This window comes from Eleutherodactylus coqui, chromosome 7 (genome assembly GCF_035609145.1).
Source record: "Eleutherodactylus coqui strain aEleCoq1 chromosome 7, aEleCoq1.hap1, whole genome shotgun sequence".
In the NCBI taxonomy this organism is placed as follows: Eukaryota; Metazoa; Chordata; class Amphibia; order Anura; family Eleutherodactylidae; genus Eleutherodactylus; species Eleutherodactylus coqui.
The window spans coordinates 156,778,774-156,793,615 of NC_089843.1; the positions used below are offsets into that span (position 1 = coordinate 156,778,774).

At 40.0% G+C, this 14,842-nt stretch overlaps 1 protein-coding gene across 1 annotated transcript in view; it reads left to right on the top strand.

Moving 5' to 3' along the window:
* UGT8 (UDP glycosyltransferase 8) overlaps window positions 1–11,829 on the top strand; it is an 82,064-nt gene extending 70,235 nt beyond the window's left edge. Inside the window, exons 3-6 of the mRNA XM_066573879.1 lie at window positions 4,019–4,161; window positions 6,825–6,901; window positions 10,224–10,443; window positions 11,041–11,829. Of these exons, the coding sequence (XP_066429976.1) occupies window positions 4,019–4,161; window positions 6,825–6,901; window positions 10,224–10,443; window positions 11,041–11,389 (789 nt within the window). The 3' untranslated portion in view covers window positions 11,390–11,829. The remainder of the gene's footprint in view (window positions 1–4,018; window positions 4,162–6,824; window positions 6,902–10,223; window positions 10,444–11,040) is intronic.
* Window positions 11,830–14,842: the final 3,013 nt, after the last annotated feature.

Sequence of the window (14,842 nt, forward strand, 5' to 3'; positions counted from 1 at the left end):
GGAGGGGGGTCGCGGGGCGATCTCGCTCCATACATCGTGGCTACCATCTGTTTCTTACAGCTGACAGCCGCTCGCAACAGCTCCGATAAACCGCAGGGCTGATCGGAGCTGTTACCCTTTTAAATGCTGTCGTCAATTTTGACAGCAGCATTTATATCTTCTAACCGATGTTCAGGGGTCCCGTATGGCTCCCCCGCGATGAGATCGTAGGTTGCTGTGCGGGTGTCATAGCAGCTGGGGGCCTTCTTAAGGGACCTCAGGGCTGTCACAGCAGAATACCTATTAGGCATGGCTTGATAGAATGCCAGTCAGACAACAGTATAATGTAATGCTATGGCATAACATCATACTGCAGGAGCAATCAAAGCATCACAAGTAATTGTTCCCTCTGGGAACTAAAAAAAAGCAAAGATAAGTTTTAAAAAGTTTTACTAGTATTTATTTAAAAAAATGAAAAGTAAAAAAAGATTTTAAAAACCCATTTATAAAGGCGAAAGCCCTCACTGACTGGCTCGCCACTAATTCTCTCACTTATCAGTATCATACAAATGTGAAAATTGACAAGACCATTCCCTAGGTCCTAAATAGGAAACGTAAAGGGGTCACAACTCAATTATTCAATGCTAAGTGCCAAAGTAAGTGCATCCCTATGTAATTTAACTTCCTGGTGTCGTACAAACCTGAAATTTGGCGCGACCATTCCCTAGGTCCTAAATAGGAAACGTAAAGGGGTCACAACTATATTATTCAATGCTAAGTGCAAAAGTAAGTGCACCCTTATGTAATGTACCTAATCTAATACTCTCACTTCCCGGTGTTGTATAAATGTGAAATTTGGCAAGACTATTCCTTAGGTCCTAAATAGGAAAAGTAAAGAGGTCATAACTTGATTATTCAATGCTAGTTGCAAAACTAAGTGCACTCCTATGTAATGTGTCTAATCTAATTCTCTAACTTCCCAGTGTTGTACAAATTTGGCATGACCATTCTTTAGGTCCTAAATAGTAAAAGTAAAGGGGTCACAACTTGATTATTCAGTTCTAAGTGGAAAATTAAGTGCACCACTATGTTATGTAACTTTTCTGGCAACCAAATGCAAGGAGCTCAGACCATGCTTGATCTGAAAATCCCAGAAATGTCTAGAGTTGCTGAGTTTCGTTATAAATGCTGTCTATAATGAATCTTGTAATCAAGGTCAATTTGTGGTATTATACTATAACTAGCAGACAGGACGATTACTGCAATCTATATATATATTATCCATGCTCAGGCGCCACTTGCTGCAGTCTTCACTTTCATTGGCTCTTCCTTATCTAGTTCTCTCTGCTTGCACAGCTCAGCGATCCTCTTCACTATTATATATCTGAGGATGTAGCAGGATTTCACAGTTGTTAAATCAAGATTTTGCCACTTCGTGAAACACTGTTGTCGTGGAACCTCAGCAGATGATTGATGAAAAAGTGTACGGTTCCGTACATGTTGGCTCATGTGATTGATTGATTGGTAGCTTTGCATTGCTTGTGTGGATAGTGATGATGTGAGGGATGACATTTGTTGTACAGGGTCGGCCATGGAAAATTAGCCCGACATCACAATGGTAGGAAAGTTGTCTAAAAGAAAATCTTTATTGCCCATAGTAACTAATCACAGCCCAGCTCTCCTTTTACCTCATCAGTATAAGAAATGAAAGCTGCTCTGTGATCACTATGTCACTATGGGCAACAGACAGATTTTCTTTCAGACAGCTTTTATAAGCATGTGTTGCTGGACTACTGTAGATGCTATGGTGATGGTGAGTGAGGGTGTAGTTACATAATGCATACACATGAGGGCAGCGTTGTTTTAATAACAAACCACACCACATCAGGCTAAGATGTATGTATTTATTAGAGATGAGCGAGCACCAAAATGCTCGAGTGCTCGTTACTCGAGTCGAACTTCCCGCGATGCTCGAGGGTTCGTTTCGAGTAATGAACCCCATTAAAGTCAATGGGCGACTCGAGCATTTTTGTATATCGCCGATGCTCGCTAAGGTTTTCATTTGTGAAAATCTGGGAAATTCACGAAAGTGATGGGAACGACACAGAAACGGATAGGGCAGGCGTTGTGAAAATCTGGGAAATTCACGAAAGTGATGGGAACGACACAGAAACGGATAGGGCAGGCGATCCCCGCCTGCTGAATGAGCTGCCTCTGATTGGTCACAGCCTCACCAATCAGAGGCAGCTCTCACTCACACCCATTCATGAATTCATTTCTGCTATTATTCATATGTTTTTTTATTTTCATATAAAAGTAGTGAGGTCCATTATAGATGCTTGGACCTCACTACTTGTGAGCGGGATACTGCCGTGATAGCTCCGAGAACAAAGCAGCTGTTTTGTATATGCAAACAGCTGCATTTTTCTGAGTTTTCAGCTAGTGTCCCGCTGAGAACTGCCAGCGGGATACCAGCTGAAAGAATACTATCAGCGCCACCTGCTATGAAAATCAGCGTTCGGCACTGATAAGAGTCATCGGTGAACGAATAGTGCACGAGAAGTGCACGATGGCCGCGCATTTAGACCGAACGATTATTTCTCAAATGATGGCTTTTAAATGAATTTTGAGCGATAATCGTTGTTTGACTAAACGGGTCTTTAGACGTTTTCCCTGCAGCACTTGCTAAATGGTTGTTCGTGTAACTGCATACCCAACAGGTGACATCACTGATTAAGGTATTGGAATTATTGATTATAAATGACTCATTTGCTCTATTGTTCCAGTGGACTGTTGTGCATCTGTAGGAATAGCCCAAAATGCATGAATCGTGTTCATGTCTGAGATTTATTTCTCCACGTCTTTTGCGCAGTACTATGTTCAGCAGGGCTGCAGAAAGAATGGATTCACCGAGGCCCACATGCTTCACTTTTGTGAAGGTTTTTACTCTATCAGCCCGTTTTGATCTACTGAGCATGCTCCAGCTGACGAAGACAGGGAATGCCTTGCCTTGCATTGTCTGAATGTTATGTGTTCCTCTTTTGGCTGCCACTTACTGTTTCTCTTATTGGTATTTGCACTGATGTCTGTGCATTACACCCAGAGCCACTATTGTCTCCCACACAACTGATTGGTGGTTGGGATGATACTGATCTCGCCTCTTACTGATATATGTCTGTTACACCCGGGCGCTGCATCTATTGCCCCATGTACCCCTGAGGACGCCAGTTGTCTGGTGAAACATGTCAGGGGAGCTCTAGCGGTAGGTTTTAGCTTCAGATCTATGCTGTAGGCATTTATCTCCTCACTACTGATTGTGGTGCTCCCGGTATATTAGTACCACTGATATCAGCCAGTGACTAGTGTCATATATGCACTAGTCCAGATGGCATAAGCCATTGCGCTTGAGTCGGCGGAGTGAGTGCAGCTCCATTGTTCCTAATAAGTTATATACACCTAATGTATTTAGTGAGGCAGGTGGCTTATATCGTCATACTCTTTTAGTCCATATCATTCTTTCCTGCTGCTACAGCATATCTGTTTTTGGGGTTAAGTTTTATGTGATAAAAGTTTACTTTAAGGGTGACTACCCAGTACAGTTTTTTTTCACTGCAAAATTCGCAGCGTTTTTTTTTCTGCAGGGGTCTATGGGACTTGTAATGTTAAATTTGCGATCGCGCAAAATTGCAATTCACCCCGAAATCGCGGTTTTGCGCGATCGAGATTTTAACATTACAAGTCCCATAGACCCCTGCAGAAAGGGATTCAGATGAGACCCCTGGACCAAACTTGGTCCACCAGGAAATTTTTTCTGGCTCAGTGTCAGAAACAAATGAAAAGCTGGCAAAACCTACTGGTCCCGGTTTCTGCAAATTTCATCAATAGAAATGAGTGGTTCCATCCAGGGGTTCTGTTTTCGGGGATTCATACATAAATCTTAATTTGCACTCCTGGACAGAATCAAAAACAACATGTGAACAGACCCTTTCCTTTTAATGGGAGTTTTAAGTAAATATTCTGTTAATTTTTTTTTCTTAAGGAGTTTCAGACCTGGGTGGACAATGTGGATGAACATGGCTTTGTAGTGGTCTCATTTGGAGCAGGCGTTAAATTTTTATCTGAAGACATAGCTGAGAAACTAGCAGGAGCCCTTGCCAAATTGCGCCAGAAAGTCCTTTGGAGGTAAGATGCAACTGCACTACGACCCTACACAACAGGACCAATGTACAAAGTCTGCTCTAACATACGTTTCGGTGTTTTCTGTTGTAAGCGATCTGATTTTAAAAACGCCTCTGGATAAATAGGAGCTCATATGTGATCGCTTACTGTGAGCAGCACTGGGACTTTTCTTTTTTTAAAGGGAACCTGCCTTAACTTTGAAGCATGTGTGCAGGTTATTTGTCCCATTTGTGGGCAGATTCAGCTTGCTCAACTGCGTGTGTGCTGAAATCCCGGCACATGTGTAAGATTTGGTTCACTGTGTGGATGATGTCTCATACGTCATCCACGTCGCACTAGCAGAGAGGGGTAGGTTTATGTGACAAACTCCGACCAGTAGAGACAGTCTGGCCCCTCCCACTGGACCAGTCTAGATTCATTAGCATACGGAGTGGGAAATTTGAAAATGCTATTTCTGCAGGTCTGGTTGCTTCAGTAGACCTAACAATCTAAGTTTTGGAAGCAGCTGTACTTCACTATTCTGTTGCTGTAGGTGGGTTCATGCATGTCATTTGTTGCACATGGTGTCTAGAACTACTTGATATGCAGCAATATTGTAATACCATCAGCCCCATAATGTCTCTTTAATCTAGTTTATTAAATGCATAATTAAGGGGGCTCTCTGGTTGTATGTACATAAAGCTTAAAGGGAGCTTGTCATATTCCACACACAATCTGATCTGCCAGCGGCATGCAATAAAGCAGAATGACTCAATTGCAAAGTGGTTGATGTTGATGCTACAATGTCCTGTGCCTTTTGCCAAAAGCGTGAATTGAACTGTGTTACAAATGTTATGTTGTGGATTTGCCGAGATACTAGAGATCATAATTAGGGCTGTGAAGTTTGGCATAGCCATCTTAATGTTGCCCCGTTTGCCATGCAGTGTGCTAACCACAATTACTTGCAGCTACTGTGAAGTCTAAACAGTTAACTGGCTGATGTTGTAAGGTATGTTATTACATAGTAACATAGTATGTTAGGCTGAAGGAAGACAATGTTCATGTAGTTCAGCCTGTCACCACCCCCCCCCCCTCCCATTCCCGCCTTGTTGATCCAGAGGAAGGCAAACAAACATGAGGCAGAAGCCAATTTTGCCCATTCTGGGGAAAAAAATTCCTTCCTAACTCCATAATGGCAGTCAAAATAATCCCTGGATCAACGTTTAGTCCTAGGTCACTAGTGTAGATGCTGAGTGTAGCTCCACATGGGATCTATTAAGAGCAGAGACTAAGATTATGGTTAGGGCTGCTTCACATACCTCATGGTCTGTTATTTTTGTGATGTATTGGCATTAGGTGCATCAGGGTCAATAAACCTAAGAAAGATTGGATTTGGGTTGAGCAAGTGTTCAGCTGAGCAAAAGACCCCAAGATTCTGTGAGTGGTGATCTGCTACCATAGTCTTTTGGACTGCGTACTTTGGCCTTATGTGGAGCTGGGTAGTGACACCTTCGGCAAGCATCCCTAGGGTAGTTCGGGACCACTACCTGGAAGTTTACACTGTGGGATAATTGAGCCCTTGGAGTTTCCGAGCGAGCCAAGTAATTGGGCATAACATATTGCCTTGTGTTTTGTTCTGTTCAAATGAGTGCCCCTGTGAAAAGACTGTAGCCAATAACCTAAGTTCCATGAAAAGACACTGTAACCATTAAGCTGTGTGTTCTTAATGAGAGACTATTTCTAGAGATGAGCGAGCATACTCGCTAAGGCTAACTACTTGAGCAAGTAGTGCCTTATGCGAGTACCTGCCCGCTCGTCTCTAAAGATTCGGCTGCCGGCAGGGGAGAGCGGTGAGTTGCAGGAGTGAGCATGGTGGAGCGGGGGTGAGAGAATGAGAGAGAGATTCCCCCCCCCGCCCGTTCCTCCCCGCTCTCTCCCGCCTCTCCCTGCCCCCCGCCGGCAGCCAAATCTTTAGAGACGAGCGGGCAGGTACTCGCATAAGGCCCTACTCGCTCGAGTAGTTTGCCTTAGCGAGTACGCTCGCTCATCTCTAACTATTTCCTGTCGTTTGCACCCGGAGATTGATGCAGTCTGAGACTGGTCTATATTCAGTATATGTTTCTGGCAAAGCTGCCTCCCCAGCCGTGCCTCGCCAATACTTGGGGTGCAGCTCACTAGGCCAGCCTCAGAGTTTAAAAAGTTTTATAGGGATGATCCTCTCAAAGAAGACTGCCAGTATGTGTTGGCACTGAATATCATAGAACATCTGCTTACATAAAAGGGGTGGCCTTTGGATGGTTTCATTGCACTCTACATACCTTTTACGAGTTTACAATCTATAAAAACAAACCAACCAGACACGGAGAAGAGAAGAATGTTAAACAGAAGTGATTTAGTGTTGGTGCAAAGTTCAGTTTCAGTGTTGACTGCAGTATCGACTGACTGCTTTGTGTCCACTGATCACATTTTTGTGTGCAATTAGCTTTTATTTGCATGATGGAAATCAATACTGTGACATCTAAGTGCAGTGTTCATTGTTCGCCTACAATAAGGTTTTATCCTCTTCAGTTTTCAGCAGAAGAATATTTCCCAGTAATATATTGCATTTAATGAGTAAAAACATTTTTATTTCTCAGTTGTCATTGTTTTTTTTTTATCATGCCTATAATATAACTTTCCTAATTTAGGTTTACAGGACCCAAGCCTAGGAATTTAGGCAACAACACAAAACTAGTGGAATGGTTACCTCAGAATGACTTACTTGGTAAGTAAATCATACATTATTATCACATAATAACCAAAAATTTAATTATTATTAATAGGGTTGGTCAAAGAAAAACATCTACAGAATGCAGGTTAAATTACCTTATGCAGCCAGTAAATATGTAGAGTACACAAAATACATAGAAAGATGAAATGCTCTAAAATCATGTCATCAATGAACATCACTTACCTATGAATTATGATGTTGTTTAATTTATTTCTTTTATCTTGGAATTCCTATCCTTGTAAGTTAGCAGTGTAACAATCTTTAACGTGCCTGCTGGCTCTCTACACCATTTGCATAGTGCAGCACCCCATAGGGGTATACTGGTCAATTGGCAGACATGGGGAGCTTGGAGGGTTAAATGTTGGCTTGTCACAGCGGAACTTACCAGGCTCCTTTCCCTAAGGGATGACACGCAGTCAGGGCAAGAGCAAAATTGCAGGCCACTGTTGACACCCCTAGGATAGGGAATGCCAATAAACCGGATGACGGGGGACCAGGATGATGTTCTGGGACACTACACATAGAGCAACCATTTTCATACAAAGTGAATGAGCGGTACACTACACAAATGGCATACGCATGTTACATAGATGTATTAAGGATTGCTACATGTGTATGTGTAACTTGTGAACTCAAAATGCACTGGTCTGCTTGTGACTTCCCAGTTTACCAAAGACTTCTAGCACATGATTAGAGTTCTTGTGTCATAAAAACTGCAATGGGTGTAGTTAAAGGATCACGGGCCCTGGTGCAAAATTTAATTTTGCCTCCCCCTTACACTTCATGGCTGTCAGCTGTGGTTTGTCTGGAACATTGTTGGATCTCTTAAGTAGCTGATCGATGCAACACCAGCTGCAACAGACATTTTTAGAGTCTTAAAAGATTAGTGGCATAAATTTCAAAGTACATGCATTACCCTCTCCGCCCCCTAAAAGTATAAATATATATAAAATCTCATATGCAGCATATCTATAATACAACTCTTATAACTAAAGAAGCTTAGATGCAGTGGCTTAGCTCTAGTGTACCTCTAAATAATGCTTTCACCATATAATGGTCAAATACCAGTTATATACAGTGATAGTAATTACAGTGAAGTTCTCTCTAGTGATCAAAGGTGACGTCTTCTCTGATTTGGAGTTGTCCATTTTTGTTTTTTCCTCTAGCTGAGCTGTAACCATGACTACTTCCTGCACTCTGGCCCCATGTTGACACTAACCTGTCCTCTTAGCTCTCCCTACACGGTAATAGTGCTTTCCTGTGTGCTCCACAAAGTAATAATCCTCCTTTAAACCCCACACAGAAGTCATTTACATTTGTAACTCCCCACAAGGTTTATTCGATTTCGACAACTACTTCTAGGTGCTTAAGTTTGTGTTTCGAAGTTCGGTAACATTCAAAGATGCTTTCTGTATACAGTTTTCAAGTTCTCTATTTATCAGTGAATCAAAACCTTTTTGTTTATATCCGTGAACTAAGTTATTGACTGACAAGCAAATAAATTGTCAATTATTGATAGAGAAATGATACTAAAAAAGTTACATGCAATGAATAAGCTTTATTTAAATAAAACTGAAAACCTTCTTTGATTGTATACTTAACCAACTTGTCTCATGAAGAAATCCCCTGTCTATACGTGCTATTAGACCATATGAATATCACGAGAGGGTCCCTTGCTTAGGACTGGGACTCAAGTGTATGACCCAGTAAAAAGAGCTCCTTTGTAAAAGCAGAATGGTCCAGGTGCTAATTGCTTCTTTTGGTGAAAATCACATGTTTGACATCAATGTTAGGAACCAGTTCCCAAAAGAAAGCTGTTATCTCCAATGAGACAACCTTCATTAAAGCTTAGTTTTTGTTTTTTCTTCCATGTGGATTTATTAAATTTGCTTCCAAGTGACTGCCCCTCACCAGTTTTGTTTAGTTACCCAACTATAAAGAGGTTTCTAGGAATGCAACAAAGCTGCCATTAGGGCAGACTGTGGAAATCCATCCTAGGATGGTTGAATGCTTCTGTAGACCAAGTGGGTAAGGCCGATGATAAGAGGACTGAGCCATCAGATAGGCGCCCAACAATTGTCCTTTGTAAAAAGACCCTAACTCATTGCTGTCTGTTCCTCTCAGGCTTTTACCATTCAGCCTAAAGATAAAACAGTGTGACTTTAGGCTCCAGCTATGCCTACAGCCCCATTCCCTCCAGTCTACAGATGCATTCTTCTGTCCTAGGATGGCCATCCACAGGCTACATAGATGGCGGCCATTTTGTTGCATTCCTGGACAAACCCTCTTAATTCTATAAGATATAGAGGTTAAAAGATTCACATAGAAGAAAATAAGTGTTGTGGAAACTTTAGGAAAACCAAAGAAATAAAACTTATGATATAGTGAGCAAATGAGCACTGCTGCTGAGGGGCCATATAATAGGACTCATTGTCTAGCTGCTTGTTGGGGTCTGCTAACACCAAACGATTTATCGTATCAATGAGCAAATGATATCTGAGTTCACTTGTGCAGCCTGCTTTTTACAGGTAGATACATCGTTGGCTCGTTCGAAGAAGAAATTGTTCAGTCGTTCACATTGACTGTATACGTGAATGATAGGGATGAACGATCGGTGTTTAAACCGAACAATTAGTGAACGAACTACCGATGATTCGTATTCGTGCATAAAATGAATGATGAACAAAAAGCGAACAAATTATCGTTCGATCGTTGGCTGAGTTTATACTTTTTCCTTGATTTTCACTCTTTTTAATAACTTTTTGAAGGAATTGTTCCTTGTGAAATGGACTTTAAAGTTTTAATCTGATCTTCACTGGGAGTGCTGAAAAATAAAGGAACTTTGTAGGTCTTTGAAAAAACAAAACAAATTCCAGTAATATTTGGTGAGATAACAAAATGACTTGTAAACCTATTGGTCAACCCAGCTGTTCCCACAGTCGGTTCTCTACTGGTATTTTCTTATACAGCGGAAGAGATAATTATGTGGATTTGAAGTCTGACTTTGGCAGCCAATTACTGGCTGCATTGGTGATGCTTGGTTAAAATCTAATTAGTTTGTACAGCCAGATGATCTCTTGTATATTTTACATTTTATTATTATTTCCCTTGATTTACGAATCGCCAAAGTCTACAAAATACCCTTTTACCACATCTCAAACAGGCAAATGTTTTCTTTTGTAATTATAACACAATTCCATTGATGTAAACAGTTGTATAAAATGGCACAAATCAATATATGGAGATGTCATAAATGTAAAATAGTGATACAAGCTAGACCTATTGCATAACATTGTTTCATAATATTTTCCTATAGGACATCCAAAAATTAAGACCTTCCTTAGCCATGGAGGATTGAATGGTATCTTTGAAGCTATGTACCATGGGGTATCGGTAGTGGGAATCCCTTTGTTTGGAGACCATTATGATACTATGACTAGAGTGCAGGCGAAAGGCATGGGGATCCGTCTGGATTGGAGTCGGATGACCAAAGACAGTCTATATGAGGCACTCTCAGATGTTATCCATAAACCCAGGTAATATTCCGTACTTGTAAAATATTCTAAAATGATATATGTTGGCCCTTCTTTGTAACGTGTTGTATTGCCTTGGTAAGTGAAGAGAAATCTCAGCTCTATATGAAACAAACGTGATAATCAACATGTAAATAAGTATTTCTATGATCCTACAGATAAAGCGGCTTCACAGCAGGCACCAGCCTACAGGTGTGACTGAGGTGTCTAGGACATCTCTTGGTGTCCAAAAGTTCCTCTGGGAGCCCAAGAGGTTTCCCCTTTATCTGGGAACCCTTGATTTTGACTTTTCTAATTCTTTGTTCCCTCCTGAATGTAAAAGGCACCAGAAATATTTGCTGGTCACTTACTCCCTCTACTCAATGAACATTACAAAATAATGGCTAAATTGGCGGGTAATAGCCATCTGGTAAATGTCTACGGCCAGCTAAACAAGCCTGAAAAAGCTAATGCAAATTTGCATGAATGATTTACTTAAAGGCTACATTGTTGCTATTAGTTTATTGTTGCATTGGTCGGCTCCAACATCTAATTTAAGTTACGCTGAGTCCAATGATTCTAAGTTATTAAAGTTTACTTTTTTTATTTCTTATGAAACAGTTATCGACAACAAGCACAGAAACTCTCAAAAATTCACAAGGATCAGCCAGGCCATCCCGTCACCAGGGCTGCGTTTTGGATTGATTACGTCCTCCGACACAATGGGGCAAAGCATCTTCGTGCAGCTACCTATGATATTTCGATTGTCCAGTACTTCTTGGTTGATATTGTATTACTCACAATGATTGTTGTTATTTTAGTGTGCTTTGTGCTTTTAAAAATCCGAAAATTTTTGTGGAAGACCAAAGTTACAGACCATAGCACCACCAATGGATTCTACCATAATGGCCTAGCAAATGGAAAACACAAGAAAAATGGTCACATAAAGCATAAAGAGAAAGTGAAATGAACTAATACAAGTCTGACTTAGAAGAACCACTGTAACATGGCTTCTAACTTGTGTCAGTACTACTGGAGTCCTCACTACATCAATGGAAATGCACCTGTATAGTAAGCCTCAACAATAAGACACCAGTGACCATTCATTTCAATCATTATTTATTCCAAGGTTTTTCCCATCATTCACGTCAATGTGCTTAAGCCTTTCCAAGCACTGAACGACTTGAAGTTTAATCCAGACTAACTTTTCTAAACAATAATTCTCAATCTGTATTGCACAGAGTTCTGCTCAAGCATTTTTTTTATTAACACGTCATGATATTTCACTACAAGAATATCAAATTGTGACTGATCTACCTTTTTGTAATATACACACTATGTGAATGTGCTTACCTCCTTTTTGTAATACATTGTCCATGTACAGTATATTAAATATTTATATTTACTTGGGCCTAAACCACTATTTATAAAATATGCACAGGACTTTGTATCAGTTGAGATATGGCTACATTTATATATATATTTTTTTGTTTTATTGCTTTCATGTTTGCCTAAGATTAACAGAATTTAGAAACAGTATTTGGTTTTTGCATCTATAATGTCCTAAACTTAAAATAGGAGATGGAAATTAAATTGGATAACAAATAATCCTCTAAAAAAAATGATCCATACGCCTAATACATATTAACCATTACAGTTAAGCACACAAGATATTGTTAATCACCAGAGAGGAAAAATAAGTTATATTTATGAAGTCCTGTAACACCAAGTCATTGATATTCTGTTCAATGTAATACATGCCTTTTGTATAGGTTACTAGGTTACACAAGTATAGCACCGCTTGCGGCCTTTTACAGATAGTAGATATACATGTTATGTGAGATAGCAGGTTATGTTGCACGTCAAATATTCGAAAGACTGACAAGAATGTAGTTGGTGCTCATTTCTCACCCATAAAATGTATGTATTCATTTAAGTCCCTCTATCTGGTTGACAAGAAGGCAGAATTGAGATCAATACTCAAAGGGATCCAATTTAGGGGTGAATTTACCTTGGTTGCAATGATTAGATTTACACCTGGACCCTACTGCCTGATTGGTCCCATGAGCCATCTACCATATAGGATGACACCAATGATATAAATCTCACGTTAGATGGAAAGGCTGGTATAGAAGTTATATCTTGGTCCAGGTGCTTCATGTTATAACTCTGACCCTATGTGAATGCACCCATAGGGCAAACATGCCTTGCATTAAGTGTTATGGGATTTACTAATTGTCCTCCATGTATGATGGAAGGCATAAATGCCACATGCAGATTATCCATTATGCCTGTTACAATAGTGTACAGCATTGCAACAAGTGATGGGTGATTGTAGATGGTTGGCCCTTAAAGGGAACCTATTGCATTCTTCATGCAGTGTCCTCTTCCAGCATCATGCTATACAACAGGAGGAACAGAGCGAATTGATACATAGTTGTATGTGAATAGATTCAGTATAACTTATATTTTATTCATTTTAACCCTTACTCTTTCTATGGCTATGGTGGTCCTATCCTGTGATTGATAGCTTTCCTCGTATTTGTAAATACTGAGATAGTGGTCAAACACTGAGTAGCATCGTCCACTGGACACCTGACCATAAAAAGAGCAGGGGTTTAAATGAATGAAATACAATTTATACTGAATCTTTTCCTATTAGACTACTATATATATATATATATATATATATATATATATATATATATATATATATATATTCTGGCTTTTCCTGCTTAAATAACGTGCTGCCAACTGAGAGGACTACCGTATAATGTGACAGACTCCCTTCAGTAAGGAAATATCCAATTAAAGTATGTTCGGCACTCCATAATAATATAGATAAGTTGCAGAGAAATACCCATTGAAATCCCAATAATTACAGAAATCCGCGGCACTGAGCGTTTGATGCTATATAAGGTGCCGAGATGATACAGTAAAGGTACCAAACTGATATACTAGATTTTTCTGTCCATTCTTGAAGATCAACTGTATCTGTCGAAGGAAAGGATGACCGTGTGGTTGGCAGTGTGTTGGACACCTTATTCAACACCAAATACTGAATTCTGTAGATTTCTTGAATTTTTAATATAGAACTAGTCCCACCGTCCCTATATTTTACAGACACTATTAGGACCGAAGCACTTTTACTGCATAGCAATCTACAGTATGATCTCTCTGTGGTTGTCTTTCTCCCATTGTACCCTATCAAAAGGAGAATCTAGAGGGGAATATGAAATGGCCATTTGTATGTCGCCTTCAGGTAACATAATACTGTAGTGAATGGTGTGCAACCTTTCAGTCCATGGCTGCAATGTCATCTATTGAAATGGCCAAGTGTCAGTCTAGTGATATGAAGAAAACGTTTACATGATAATTTGATAACATTTAACTATTTATTGTACAAGTCAATGAAATGTAGCAGCATCTTCTAACTGGAGAGCGAGAAGTAGTGTCACTCATGAATTGCTACCTCAGGCTATGTTAATTGAACTGTGATCGTCATTCAATTCTTGACATTACAGCAAAATCATCAGTCTGAACAAGGACATGGAAAGTTCTATGTATGTTTGTTATTTAATCTTGTCCTTGTACTAAAAAATAGATTTAAAATGGGAAAGAGAGGCTGTCGTGTGTGTACAGTATTCTTCTGAGTAAATAGAATGTCAATGAAAAGAAGGAATAAAATAAGTGAAAAAGGGTTAAAGGGGTGGTCCAATTGTAAACTATTGATGGCCTTCACCAGGATAGGTCATTAGTAATAGATGGGCAGGGTTCCATAGCAAGAGATCCCTGCATATTAACTGTTCTGTGGGCTGATGTGAACATATACTGAGCAGATGTCTGCAGGAAGCAGACATCTTAATTTCCAACGCAGTGGCCGGCTTTGGTACTGCACGCCAAGTTCCCATTCATTTCTATGGCAATTTGGCCTGCAATACCAAAGTGGGCCACTGCAGTTGCAGCGGAGATGTCAGCTTATTGCAGAAATCTACTCAGTGCACTAGCAGTTGATTAGCAGGTGCTTGTACAATGGAAGCCCACCTATCGTGAGGCTAAGCCATCAGTAGTTTACAACTGCACAACCTTCTTAATTTATCAAAACATGACTATTTTCTTCTAGAAAGGTGCTACTCTTTGCTTTGTCTGGTTTTGAAATTCAGCCTTATTTACTTGAAAGGCTGAGAAGTGATATGATACAGCATGACACTTGTTCATAGACTGTGTATCTAGACAAAGTGGCTATGGATCTTTAGTCTCACACAAAAACCCTTTTAATTGAATTTTTGAGACTTTTTGATAAGCCCAAAACTTTTACATGGCCCTAAAAATTAATAATCTTAGGAATAGTGTGAACTGTGAAATGCAGGTCATTTAAGAAGGCGTTCTGCTTGAAAACTGGCATAGAAAAGTTGCAAAATTT